The 14,459-nt window shown below is 35.6% G+C and overlaps 1 protein-coding gene across 3 annotated transcripts in view; it reads left to right on the forward strand.

Annotated features, from left to right (window-relative positions):
* ubr2 (ubiquitin protein ligase E3 component n-recognin 2) overlaps window positions 1–14,459 on the forward strand; it is a 60,614-nt gene that overhangs the window by 39,337 nt on the left and 6,818 nt on the right. For all 3 annotated transcript variants that reach the window (XM_073834239.1, XM_073834238.1, XM_073834240.1), the window contains exons 25-39: window positions 3,875–4,029; window positions 4,317–4,410; window positions 4,487–4,596; window positions 6,091–6,171; window positions 6,255–6,436; window positions 6,606–6,811; window positions 6,898–6,991; window positions 8,852–9,010; window positions 10,589–10,759; window positions 10,847–10,995; window positions 12,371–12,426; window positions 12,590–12,686; window positions 12,804–12,871; window positions 13,068–13,203; window positions 13,291–13,387. In XM_073834239.1, coding sequence (XP_073690340.1) covers window positions 3,875–4,029; window positions 4,317–4,410; window positions 4,487–4,596; window positions 6,091–6,171; window positions 6,255–6,436; window positions 6,606–6,811; window positions 6,898–6,991; window positions 8,852–9,010; window positions 10,589–10,759; window positions 10,847–10,995; window positions 12,371–12,426; window positions 12,590–12,686; window positions 12,804–12,871; window positions 13,068–13,203; window positions 13,291–13,387 — 1,855 coding nt within the window. The remainder of the gene's footprint in view (window positions 1–3,874; window positions 4,030–4,316; window positions 4,411–4,486; window positions 4,597–6,090; window positions 6,172–6,254; window positions 6,437–6,605; window positions 6,812–6,897; window positions 6,992–8,851; window positions 9,011–10,588; window positions 10,760–10,846; window positions 10,996–12,370; window positions 12,427–12,589; window positions 12,687–12,803; window positions 12,872–13,067; window positions 13,204–13,290; window positions 13,388–14,459) is intronic.

Consider the following 14,459-nt stretch of genomic DNA (forward strand, 5'->3'; position numbering starts at 1 on the left):
TGTAGCATACAATATAATATTTATTGTGATTATTTAAAAAAAGACTAATGAAAACTTGGAAAAAAATTACAATTTTGTACATTTTAAAGTTCAATTCTTCTTTGTACTTTGAGAGCTCAAAATTAAGAGTTCCAACCCATGTTCTTAACTAAGAAAACTTAAGTCTAAAAAAAGGTCAGTGAATTGACTTGTACCTGAATGTAAAAGGGGAATCAACCCTCTTTTTATTTGTGGTATACTGTCTCAGTCTAATTTACATTTAACACTGGTGTTTTAGGAAGCCAAACAAATTAGAATATGTGACCCTGGACCAGTGTTGATTTCGTCAACGATGACGATGACGAAATCATTTCGTTGACGCCACTTTTTTCCATGACGATAACGAGACGTTGACGACATAAAAATGGCTCGTTGATGACTAAAACATGACGAGACGTGTGTGAGTTTTCGTTGACGAGACGAGAATAGACGAAAATGTTAGTGGGTGGTCCGTCAGACGTTTAAAATGCATGACATTTCCGCTTATTGTGCATGCCAATTAAAACCGGAAAGTATCTGACGCTATGGCAAGCCGTTTTAGCATTAAAAACTCCTTGTCATACTAGTATGGCAAGCCGCTTTAGCATTCTATCCTTGTTTGTCTTTTATGTTTTAAAACATTCCTTCATTATTGTAATTATTGGTGAAAATAGTCGATCCGGAAGCTCACATTGTGTTGAACTATAGATCTGCTATTTTCAGAACTTAAGTGACACTACCCAACAGCAAAATACTTAATGACCTACATTAATTTGTTAAAAGACTACTTTTCCCCCTTTTTTTTGACTAAAACTAGACTAAAACCTTTTTGACTTTTCGTAGACTAAAACTAGACTAAAACCTTTTTGACTTTTCGTCGACTAAAATTGGACTAAAACTATCACATATAGAAGTGACTAAAATTTGACTAAAACTAATAACCATTTTAGTCCAAAAGACTAAGACTAAATCTAAGATGGTTGTCAAAAACAACACTGCCCTGGACCACAAAACCAGTCATAAGAGTCAGTTTTTTTTTTTAAATTGAGATCTATACATCATCTGAAAGCTAAATAAAAAAGCTTTCTTCTGATGTATGGTTTGTTAGGATGCAATCTGAGGATGCAAAAAAATCTACATATTGAGAAAATGGCCTTTATTGTTGTCCAAATTAAGTTCTTAGCATTGCTTATTACTAATCAAAAGTTACATTTTGATATATTTACTATAGGAAACTTACAAAATATCTTCATGGAATATGATCTTTACTTAATATCCTAATGATTTTTGGCATAAAAGAAAAATCAATAATTTTGACCCATACATTGTGTTTTTGGCTGTTGCTACAAATATACCCATGCTACTTAAGACCAAGTTCACATATAATATTAGAAATAACAATTTTATTTTATTGTTATTCCTATAACAGTAATAGCCATTTATTGTAAAACAATTGCACTGTAAAATAAAATCACTGTGAACTGAGCCGTTCTGAGGCATGGAAAACACCACATCATGAGCTGATCACCTGAACAAAGTGCACGCTTTGCTTTGAAATGCACAGCGAGAACACTTGATGAATGGATTAACTCCATTTCGGTTTTAGTTTGTTTGACAGATACTGTACCAAAGCATAATGGCCCAAAGCACAACTTTAAAGACCTTTTATATTAGAACATTTTAAAAATCAACACTTTTTGCCTGAAAGACTTAAATATCGTCTTGTAGCCATGATAATATTAAGACCGTTTTGCTATCGCAATACCACAATATTGATAATATCGTTACATCCCTAGTAGGGGTGGAGCCGAACCCGAATACGGTATTCGGAAAGGCACAAATAGCGTGTTTTTTACGAATACTTAACTGGAACAAATACTTTAAAAAATATTTGTATTCGGGAACAAGAAAAACTTAATATCAAAAAGCTGCGTTTCCTCATGAGACCGCAGTCAGTGTATGCCCGCATGAGTGAGTGAGTGACATTCAGGAGTCGGGGGGTGGGGGTAAAAGAGGTGACTGACACAGTGCTATTGTGTTTTTCAGTCGGGCTACCAAAACGTTTGACCGGGCTGCCCGACGGTCTATCGTAAAGTAGAGAGCTCCTGCAGATCCTTAAAAACTCAAGAACTTAGTTGTATCAAATTTAAGGCCATAAAAAGTTTTAAATATGTTAAATAGTATAAGTAACGTCTTAATTATAATTTAAGAGGTCTTACAGTTGAGGACGGAAAGACGAGAATCACGATAGGGCTGGATTAAACTTCAAAAGGCAATGATGTCATTGAAGAAATATGCACGATGCACTTCAAAGACAAAATGTGGCACGGATGTCTTTATATGTATGTTTCTGAAGGGATCCGACTGTCCTCAGAAACGTGTCGTTTGCATTTTCATTTCATACCTGATAAAACTGCGTTAATACGGCTTTGTGTACAGCTGTTACTATGGAAACCGTAATATTTCAGCGCTCCTAAAGCGCCCCCTCGTGACAGACAATGAATTTTTATTTCCACATTTTTTTCAGCTGTTTATGGTCAAATTATTGCAATTATCGACCCATGTTTTTATGCAGCAAACACAGAGTTGTAAATGTAAAAAGTTAAGGTGCCTTCTAAAAATGTAAACAAGTACAGTAATATTTATGTTTTAAATAAATATAATAAACTATATACTTAATTTATCCCTTTTAATGGTATAAAGGATGAAATGCCGTAGTGTAAGATATTGTGTTTTTGTGCGAAACTACTGTATCTGAATTTTAAATCATGTCATTTTATAGCTTAATATTCTACTTTACATTGTCCAATCCCATTAGGCTACTGTTTATTTTACTTGTGCAGATCTTAAAAAGGGTCATGAATTGCTTTAAATTAATATTTAAAAATTCTGCAGATACACTAAATGAAATAAATATAATAAAAATAAATTTACTTCCTTGATATTTGTTTATATTTGTGTATTAAAAACGTTTTTGATTAGACTCCTATCTGATTTTCTATATTTAAAAAAAGGTATTTTTTTATTTGGGCTAGTTAAATTAAATTTCGGGCTACCAAAATCTGAAGAGTACATGCCCAAAGGGCTACCAGAAATTTTGAAATTTTGCGAGCCCTGGTACAGGAATAACCATTTTTAAATAAATTTAATAGAAGAGCTACTGCAAGCGATTTTTAATGCTGGAAATCCATTTATGCTTTGCTGAAACTTCCGAGTCTTCATTGAGAGATCAGGTCATGGTTGTTTATCAACAGCGGACGCCACGGGAAAGAAGTTCTTTCAGAAGAAGAACAGTTCTTTGAAGTATTATTTGTTTTTATTCTGTCTGTTCAGCATCCTCCAACAAGGACGGGTGGTGGTGGGGTTCATAATGTTCACAATGATATTTTATTAGTTGTTGGTTTAACCATGGATCAGGTAATGGCTGTTATGTTATTTTCTTTTCAATGACGTTCCTTGTTACATGTTCAGAAACATCAACCAATAGGCCTATTGCATATCCATAATTATTATAATGGATATAATTAAAGAATAATAACACTATAACGTAAATTAGAAGTGTAACGCACCAAAAAAAAAACTGGATTTTTACACCTATTTTGAATTTTACTCGAATACAAATACAAATACTTTTCCCCCCTCAACAAATACAAATACAGATACAAATACTGGCTGCTTTGCACACCCCTAATCCCTAGTAATGTTGCATTCCAGCACGTTGTAAGTGCTATAATGTATGCTATCTCCATTTACTGCAAACTGAGCGAAATATTTTATTTCGATTATTTGTGCAGCCCTAGTGTTATGTGATGACTGTGCCAATGTTTAAAGTGACTTTCATTTGTGTTTGTTATAGTTCTGCCTCCACCTGTTCTGCCTCGGTTCTGTCCGCTGTTTGCCAGCCTGGTGAACATACTGCAGTGTGACGTGCTGCTGGGCATTCTGGGAGCTGTGCTGCAGTGGGCAATAGAGCCCAGCGGGGGACACTGGTCTGAGTCCATGCTTCAGAGGGTACGTCTGTCTGTCAATGTGTGTGTGTGAGAGAGGGAAAGAAAGAACCGTCACCCCTCTGTCATATTAAAAACATAAGAGACTTTTTTTTCATAATTAGGTCATGCTTTTTAAGTACAGTTCACTTGGAAAGTGTTTAAATCACTGGATTATTTAAAAAATGTATTTAATATTTAAATTTCCATCACAAGTAACTTTATCTTGATATAAATTAGCTTTTACTGTGATGTTAGGCATTGTTCTTACCGCCCACCCAAGTTAGAGCTTAGTATGAACTTGTCCTGCAGGTGCTGCATCTTATAGGCATGGGCCTCGTGGAAGAACAGCAACATCTCGCAGAAGATAATGATACCAACTTCAACTTCACCCTCAAAATCTCCAGTATGTCTGTCTTCTGTCTCATATACACACATACACACCTCTTTTGAGTTTAGCTGATGGAATGTCTTCATTGTAGGACCAGGTGAGACTCCTGCTAACACTCCCAGTATCTTGGCTTTATTGGAAACCTTGCAGAACGCTCCTCATCTGGAGGTGCACAAGGACATGATCCGCTGGATCCTCAAGGTAAAGCTGATCAAAGTCTCATTACAAAGCCACCTGTCACTAGAAAAAAATGTGTAAATATCTCAGCTATACAATAGGGGGCAGCAAAAGTGTGATGCAAATCTCCATCTGTCCAGAAGTACTAAAAGTAATGTAACTTGCTTATTTGTTTTATTAGTCTATTTGTTTATTTTGAATTAAATTACTTATTTGATTTTTATTTTGTTTATTAGTTTATTTATTTTATTTTGGTGTTTTATTTTAAACTATATATGTATTTATTAGTTTTCTTGGTTTATTTTAAGATGTGGTTTGCTTGCTTATTTGTTTTTTTTATTATTAATTTTGATAAGTTTATTCATTATTTATTAGTTTATTTGTATTTGTTTTAGTTTGCATTTTTGATTTATTAGCTTATATTTTTATCTATTTTGTTTAGTTTTTTTATTTTAAACTGTATGTGTATTTATTTATTTTATTTATTTGATTTCTTAAATTGTTTATTTTAAGATGTAGTTTGCTTGGTTATTTATTTTTGTTTGTTTCTTTATGAGTTTTTAAAAATTATTTTCTTGTCGCTTTGTTTATTAGCTTGCTTGTATTTTAACTGTTTTGCTTCGGTGTTTTATTTTAAACTATTTATTTATTCGTTTTCTTAAATAGTTAATTTTAAGGAGATGTATGTTGCTTGCTTATTTATTTTTGTCTGTTTTATTAATTTATTAGTTTTATTAGTTTATTTATTAGTTTGTTTGAGTTCATTTATTAGTTTATTTTAAATAGATGATTTATTATCTTTATTTATTAGCTTGTATTTGTTTCTAAATTATTTTAGGAAGATGTAGTTTTCTTGCTTATTTATTTATTTTTGTTTGTTTTATTAGTTAATTTATTAGTTTTAGTTATTTTATTAGTTTATTTAAAAAAATATATATATATTATTTTTGCATTATTTATTAGCTTGTATTTTTATCTAGTTGGCTTTGGTATTTTATTTCAAACTATATGTGTAGTTAGTTTTCTAAATGGTTTATTTTAAGAAGATGTAGTTTGCTTGCTTATTTATTTTTGTTTTATTAGTTAATTTATTACTTTTAGTTTGTTTTAGTTAATTTTTTAATCTATGTATTTGTTTTAGGTTATTTATTAGTTTATTTTAAATAAATTTATTTTCTTTTTACTTTATTTATTAGCTTGTTTTTTAATCTAAATTTTTTTTATTTTATTTCTATTTTAGTTATTTATAATTTTAAAATTGTACTTTATTTTTTTAGCTTTTATGTTTTTTTAGCTTATGTTATTTTGATATTTTGTGTATTTTATTAATTATACTTATTGTATACTATTTTGTATGTAATGTATGTATTTATGTATAAGGTTATAATTGTATTCACTTTGGTTTATTTTAGTGCATTTTGTTTATTTTAGCTTGGGGTGTTTTCTGCTTTTTCATCTTTCTGTATTTTGAATATCATCATGAAAAAGATGTTCATATTTCGTATTGTGTATCTGCAGACTGTTGCCAACATCAAGACCACAAGGGAGTGCACAGCCAGTGCGCCCCCTAGTGACAGCTCAGGGCACAGTCAAGAGGAGGTGAGCATAAGGCGCATAACACGCTTGCATCATGACCTGTTAAAGTTGCGTTATTGTCTCACAGAATGTATGTGTATGTGTAGACGGTGCGGGATAAAGACAAGGCGGAGCGGAAGAGGAAAGCAGAGATGGCGCGGCTCCGGAGGGAAAAGATCATGGCTCAGATGTCAGAGATGCAAAGACATTTCATCAACGAGAACAAAGAGTTGTTCCAACAGAGCCTAGAGGAGCTCGACCCCTCCACCTCCTCCTCACTGGAGCATAGGTACACACACACACACACACACACACACACACACACACACACACACACACACACACACACACACACACACACACACACACACACACACACACACACACACAAGTATCACACTGTAAAATGTCACGGATCAAACAGATCCGGATCTCTAATTTCACTCTTTACTTAACAGCCCCAGTTCGTGTGATAGTTCACTGGTCTGTGTGGGTCCACGGCGGTGGCGTGCAGGCGGTAGTGAGAGGAGGCAGGTGGTGACGTGTATCCTGTGTCAGGAGGAGCAGGAAATCAGGTCCGACGGCAAAGCCATGGTGCTCGCTGCTTTTGTCCAGCGCTCTACCGTCATGTCCAAAAACCGCAAGAGACCTCCACACAACCCAGGCATGTCTTTATATGAGTGTCTTTGCTTCATCGCGCCATATAAGCGCATGTTTGCTTGATTAAATTCCATTGTGTTTGCGTTGCAGATAAGTATGACCCTCTCTTCATGCACCCTGACCTGTCGTTCGGCACGCACACAGGCAGCTGCGGACACATCATGCACTCGCACTGCTGGCAGAGGTAAGAATCATCACGGAAAAATGAGAAACACATGCTTCCATATGGCGAAAAATGTGCTCTTCCTATCAAAAGAGCAAATGAATGTAACTGTAATTGCTGGCTTTTCAGCAGCCTTGCTTTTAGAATTATTTCCCCATTCGCTATTAAATTGTTTCCGCCTGTTGTAAGATTTAAATCATCTGGTCCTTAAAAGGATTATGACGAAGATTTAACCCTTCAAGAGCATTATCTCTTGAAGAGTGTATTTGGCAGTAGCATAAAAGTGATGCTATGAAATGTGAAGTAAACTCTTAAAACCACTCTTCTATTACTTAAAGGGGACAGTTCACTCAAAAATGAAAATTCTGTCATTAATTACTCACCCGCATGTCCTTCCAAACCCCGTAAGACCTTTGTTCATCTTTGGAACACAAGTTATTTTTGATAATCCGAGAGCTTTTGTGGTGTTCTTGCGAATATTCAATAATTTCTTTGACGCACAAAGTCGTCGTTTTTGTTTTCTTTGTGCGCAAAAATGATTCTCGTAGCTTTATACAATTACAGTTGAACCACTGATTTCACATGGGCTGTTTTAAAGCCCTTGTGCTCCTAACTTTAAAAAATTAAGGAGCACAGTCAAAATTTCAGGAGCACCTTCTAATCAATAATCCAAAAATTCCCATTACGAGGCGATATTTGACTCCTTAAACTAATTTACAGGCATTTTTGGCAACTTTATTAAAAGTATGTCCTTCAAATTTTCTGATTAAAACAATACAATAAGAACAAGTAGAATAAAAAGTTACCAATCAAATGAAATCAGTATTAACAAAATTAATTTGTACTACAGAGGTGGCACAGAAGAACACAAAAGTGGCTTGTAGGTGTATTTTAATGTTTAATGAGGCTCAGAGTTGGCATGAGTGCAATCAAATTCATAAATTAAAATATTAAATATAAAATTTTCAATACAGAAATATTAAATGCTTTAAATAACTGAAAAGGTGCTTTAAACTTGAAACTAAATCTGCCAGCAGATGGCGGCAAGTCACTGATTTAATTAATGAATCATATCATTCATTTGATTCGTTTGAACGGCTGATTCATTCAGGAATAAACCAAGTGACTGTCTTTATGAATGGGAAATTGATTCATTGACTCACTAGATTAGTTTAAAAACGCACGTTCATTCATAAACTAAACACTGCTGTTTTTGAATGGAGATGCGCAGCGGCTCAGTTGTGACTTGTTTCAGACCATTTTTGACGACGTAATAGAGCAAAATCAGGCAATAGTGTTATAGTCAGACAATGTAAGTCACTTAATATTAACTTCTTGATTATTTAAGTGTTGTATTAAATCAATATCTCATTTACAAACACCCTTAAAAATCATTAAAAGCTGTCACTCATCTTAGTTCTCCATCATGATCTCAGAAAGTTCCGTTCTAATCAGTGATGCTCTCTACACTGCGCAATCAATCTCTTATTTACACTCTCTCTACACTTTATGAAAGGATTCGTCAGATATGTCTGTGATACATTACATAACATTGTAGAAACCTTTGAAGCTCCCCTGTAGCGCAAACACAAATATGCTGGTTAGTTACACATGGTGCTCCTAAATATTTTTTCACTAATCCAATCAGAGTTCTCATTTGTGCCGTGGGCCCCGACGCGATTTAACATGTTGAATCGAGCGAACTGCCACCAACTTGAGCCTGACAAGAGCCGATGTGTGGAACACATCAAACAAACTAGCCAGACAGATGCTGACCGACCGTCAGCATTGTGTGTCCCGCCCTTTATGCTCACTTCAACGTCTAAAATGAGTTTTAGCATTTCCTTGTGTGGTAACTGTTTCTAATGTCTCCCCTTGCAGGTATTTTGAAGCGGTGCAGGCTAAAGAGCAGCGCAGGCAGCAGAGGCTACGTGTGCACACCAGTTATGACGTGGAGAACGGAGAGTTCTTGTGTCCACTCTGTGAATGTCTGAGTAACACAGTTATTCCTCTGCTGCCTCTTACTAAGACAAGCTGCAGGTACTGAAATGCTCAAATGCTAACTTGTTTCCTTGATTTTGCCTACAAATGTCATCCCTGCAGTACTCTATTGATATAATAACTGTAAGAAATGCATAATTAGTATGACCTCTTAGATTGGCCTATTATAATCAGTGTTAGTGTAATACTCTCATCTGCAATAAATCGGGCAACCCCTTTGATACTTTGTGACGGAAAGCCCCACTTGTATGAGCTCAGCACTGCTATTAATACACACCGCCACAGGCTAAGCACCCTGTGTACTTTAAAAAGACATTACAGATGGTAAGAGATGTTATGAATGTCCATCCTTTATATGTGTTGGTGGTGCCCTTGAGCAAGGCACTTAACCCTAATTTGCCATTGTACTGCAAGTCATTTGGATAAAAGCATCTAGTAAATGCCAATTGGTAATCAATAAGGTATGCTGCTCACATCTGCAGCATGTTTGTTGTACATCTGCTTTAAAGTGTGGTCACATTTACAGGCCTACTGAAGTGCTTTGAAACACGCAGTGTTAGTCAATGTGTTGATGTAATTTCAACTGAAATAGGAAGACAAGGTGGGACATATCAAGCAGTCCCATCCCCCTTTTTTTAATAGCCAACAGCGTTTCGTTTATATCACAGGTTGGGCCAGATAAAGCCACATTTGACAGCTTATGACTGCCACAGAAATCAAATGTGACCCTGGACCACAAAACCAGTCTTAAGTCGCTGGGGTATGTTTGTAGCAATAGCCAAAAATACATCACATGGGTCAAAATGTTTGATTTTTCTTTTATGCCAAAAATCATTAGGAAATTAAGTAAAGATCATGTTCCATGAAGATTTTTTTGTAAAATTCCTACTGTAAATATATCAAAATGTAATTTTTGATTTGTAATATGCATTAAGACCCTAATTTGGACGACTTTAAAGGTGATTTTCTCAGTATTTTGATATTTTTGCACCCTCAGATTCCTGATTTTCAAATAGATGTGTCTCGGTCAAATAGTGTCCTATCCTAACAAACCATACATCAATAGAAAGCTTATTTATTGAGTTTTCATATGATGTATACATGTCAGTTTTGTACAATTTTACCTTATGACTGGTTTTGTGGTCCAGGGTCACAAATGGTCCGATACGATTTATGGTCTGAGCTGATTCACGCATATGAGCCGCTCCATGTTATCGTGTCTCTGGACCGTGACGACTGTGTCCGAAATCAGACTTCTTTTGCCCCAGTAGAAAGCATGTTTACACTGTCTAAAACGTTCTCTATCTCCTATATAGTGCACTACGTGCCATTCACCGTACAGAAAATAGTAACTCTGAACAAGTTATCAATTTCAGGCGCAGCTTCACAGTGTCTGTTTATAGTGTAGGGGGCAGGACACTTTTATTGGACAAAGTTTGATGAAAAGCTGAAATGCATCAAAATCGTTGATCCATATTTGCAGAATTGCAATTGAATGTTTATATCTCGTAAATGCGAATTTTGTCATTGTTTTGGAGCACACTAGCTTAGATAACCATTCTGTTAAAAATATGAGGCATTAGATGGATTTGATTTGATTGTTTGTGTTTGTCCCAGTTCTGAACAGCCTGATCTGAGCCTGTGGTTGAACATCACCTCTCAGCAGTCGAAAGCCATGCTCTCTGCACAAAGGAAGACCAAGGCTGCAGGTGCTGAAGGTGTTGATGAAATGGACGGTGTTAATGATTGTCCTCCACCTGATGGCTTCAAACTGGACTACACTCCAAAGTAAAACCACCAGTCACCTATAATTCCACTACGCAAAAGTGTCGTTGTTTAAAGTCATCACTAATCAAACACGTTTCTTTTTATTAGGAACCCGTACTCAAGCACCATAAAGGAGATGTTGACCACGTTTGGGACAGCCACATATAAAGTGGGTCTTAAAGTGCATCCAAATGAGCAGGACCCCCGCGTGCCAATCATGTGCTGGGGCAGCTGTGCCTACACCATTCAGTCCATAGGTCAGTCCAAGAAAGTGTTGAACTATGATGCATAATACCTCAAGTATTATTGTTATTTTTACCATAACACAACTCTGACAATAAAATACTGGTACAATGCCACATTGAGCAGCTTTTGGGTGTAATTTTCAGTTGAAGAGCAACAATAGAAGCAGTGTGAACCTTAACTGTTTACTAGCGATAAGAAGAGAAGAAAAGAATTAGAAAATGCCTGTGGACGAATGAAACTTCCTAAAGACCCACGTCTTTGTTCTCTTGATGCCTTTGAGGCATTTAGTAGACCACAGCTACTGACAGAGCTTACAAATGGCAGAGACGAGAAATGCCAAATGCCATCCTGGCAGGATGTAAACATGTTGATGCTTGTCATGAAGCCGCAGCCACTAAAGGAGTTTCTCAGCGTGGATTTCACATGATATGCGGGAGGTATTTAGACTCCCTGTTGGGAAAATTGATGGTACAGCATTTGGTTTAAGCCTATGCTGATGTCCATTATTACCTGTAAGCTATTTCAGTAGCCGTGGTCATCATATCAGTATTTCATTTTCCGAGTCGTGTTGTGGTAGAAATAGCGTACAGTAGGTCAGCGCCAGTAGCTCACTGAGTACAGCCGTTCTACATAATAATAATAATAATAATAATAATAATGACGCCCCCCATAGTCTAAAATATTTATATAACGATGTGGATTTTTTAAATAATATAAATCTTTCATGGGTTTTCTACTACATATTTCCGTAAGAGACTTTGTATTAAGCTGTAGAAGTCTTAAAAACTCAGGTTTCCTTAAAAAAACAACAACAAAAAAACAGTTTTTAATACAGGAACCAAACTTAAAAAATAAGACAACTTAAACCACTTTTGCAGTTTTTCACAGATTTTTATTTTAACCTATAGAGGTAAGTTTTATCTAAAAAATGTATTTTAAAATTTTTATTAGATCTATTAATTTAATACTAGTAGCTTCGGAATGCTATGTTCTTACGTGCTTCATATAGTGATATGTCCAAATAAGATTTCTGATAAATATGGAGAAACATTTTTCTTGCTTTACAGCTGTTTTTTCTGTAATTCATGTAAAATTTGAAATTTCTAAATTGTATACTTAGTAAAAATGGGTAAAATGTAGTAGTGACATGGTAATAACTTAGTAACAGTCGAAACAAAAATTTCTGCCTTTTCATTCGATTAGAAGTTATTCAGATATCTGGCTTTAGTTGAAAAATTATTAAGTTAAACTTGCATTTCATCAATTCCAAATGGACCCAGGGGTGCAAACAAATAAATAAATATGTGGAGTTTTTTGTTGCATTATTAAAGGGGAAAAGTACATTGAAAAGTATATTAAAATTGTGTTATCTCATTTTTCACACAGAGAGATTGCTGGTGGATGAAGAGAAGCCTTTGTTTGGAAGTTTACCATGCAGACAGGTAATTAAACGCATTTGAATAATTATGCGACTGATTGAATATCAATTTGATTGTTTCACGGAAATTAGTTAATAGTTTGTCCCATCCAAGTGGCATCTTAATTCTTTAAATCTTCACTCTTGAGTTTGATTTGTTTGGTAACCCAGATGTTTTGTGCATGCAGGACGACTGTTTAAGTTCTCTGACCCGGTTTGGCTCAGCCTGCTGGAGCGTCTCCTCTCATACCACTGTACAGAATCACTTTATTAGGCTATTATCAGGTAAGAATTAGCTTTGCAGTCTCTTAACACAAATACTTGTTCAGACAACGGATCATATATTACGATAATTGAATGAAAACCCTCACCTCATTCATATGAACATCTGTGTTCATTCAGCTCTTGTTCCTGATCCTTGGGTGGAGAATACGCCATGTATTCTGGACGTAGACATGTTTCACTTGCTGGTAGGTGAACAAACAATGTTGCTTCTATGTCTACTTGCACATATCATCAATACTGTTAAGAATCGAATAACTCGAGTTGGCAAACTGGCAGCATTTTGTTCACAAATTTAAACTATAAAAGCTTTTCACAGCAAAACTTGATGCCTTCTCACGTTGTTTTGGCATGACCTCTGAACCCAGTTAATGTGTGTGACAGGTGAGCCTGGTGCTGTCCCATCCAGCAGTTTTCTGTCTGGATTCCTCAGGGCTAAGCGCAGACACTGCACAACTGCACTTTCTGCATCTCGTCACAGTTGCTCACATAGTCCAGATCCTCCTAACCTCTGTGCCAGGTGAGAGCCTCATCCTTTTCTTTCACAAGCAGACGCATGTTCATAGAGACTTTATAAATGAATTTGTTTACTCCTGTGTGCCATCAGAGGAGGTGCAGATGGAGCAGGAGAGTGGAGGAGCAGAGAGGGAAGAGGAGGAGAAAGTGTGTATGCTCTATAACACACTCAGGACACATCTGGGAAGGTGAAAACGCACACATCTGCCAGCCACATTGTGACTGACTTGGATTTATATTGTTTGTTGTAACATTTCACAACGAAATCAAAAGAAACAAATACAAAATGAATTCCATTTTACAAACATCAAGATGTTTTGTATTATTATTAGTGTTCTCACTGTTTTTTTTTTTTTTGTGTGAAAGCTGAGATACTTTTTTCCAATGAAATGCCATTTTGGGTAACACTTTAATATAGGGACGAATTCTCACTATTAACTAGTTGCTTACTAGCATTTATTAGTACTTATAAAGCACATATTCTACATCTTTAACCTTAAACTTAACAATGACTTCATTAACTATAAATACGCAGCAAACTAGAAGTTTATTGAGGTAAAAGTAATAGTTAATGGTTTGGTAATAGTGAAAATTGCATCTTAAAATAAAGTGTTGCACCATTTTTTCTTTTTATGTTTTGAAGGGATCTGCTTATTGTCTTTATCGCAAAGACTTTTGTGTAAAATGGTCTGTGGTAAACATGATGCTAAACCAGTCTAATCATACGGCTCAAATTTCTCACAGTTTGTATCACTGTTCCTTGACAACAGTATCATGTTTCCACAAAAATATTATGCAGCACATCTGTTTTCGACAGATAAAAATCAGAAAGATATTAGTTTGTTTTCTGAAGGATCATGGGACACTGAAGACTGAGTAACGCTGCTGAAAATTCAGCTTTCCATCAAAGGAATAAATTACATTTTACAACCAACTACCAAATCTTGATATGATGTATATGATGTCTCGTGTATAAATATAGCTGCACACAGCAATCAAGGGGCCAAGCACAACAGGGGCGAAATGAGGAGCTAAGCATGGCATTGAGCATCAGACCAACTCCAACAATGCGTAATTAAAGACATTTTAGGGTAATTTTAATCAGAATGATTGAAAATTCGCAAATTAAACCTTAATTAAACCCCTGGGTGATCAATTTTGACCAGTAGGTGACGTTATCAAATCGACGTGGTGTGTTCTGTGTGAGGTGGCAATGGCACACACAACGTTTGGTGTCAGTATTTAAAAGCTTTGCAGAGA

Source organism: Garra rufa, chromosome 2 (assembly GCF_049309525.1).
Source record: "Garra rufa chromosome 2, GarRuf1.0, whole genome shotgun sequence".
In the NCBI taxonomy this organism is placed as follows: Eukaryota; Metazoa; Chordata; class Actinopteri; order Cypriniformes; family Cyprinidae; genus Garra; species Garra rufa.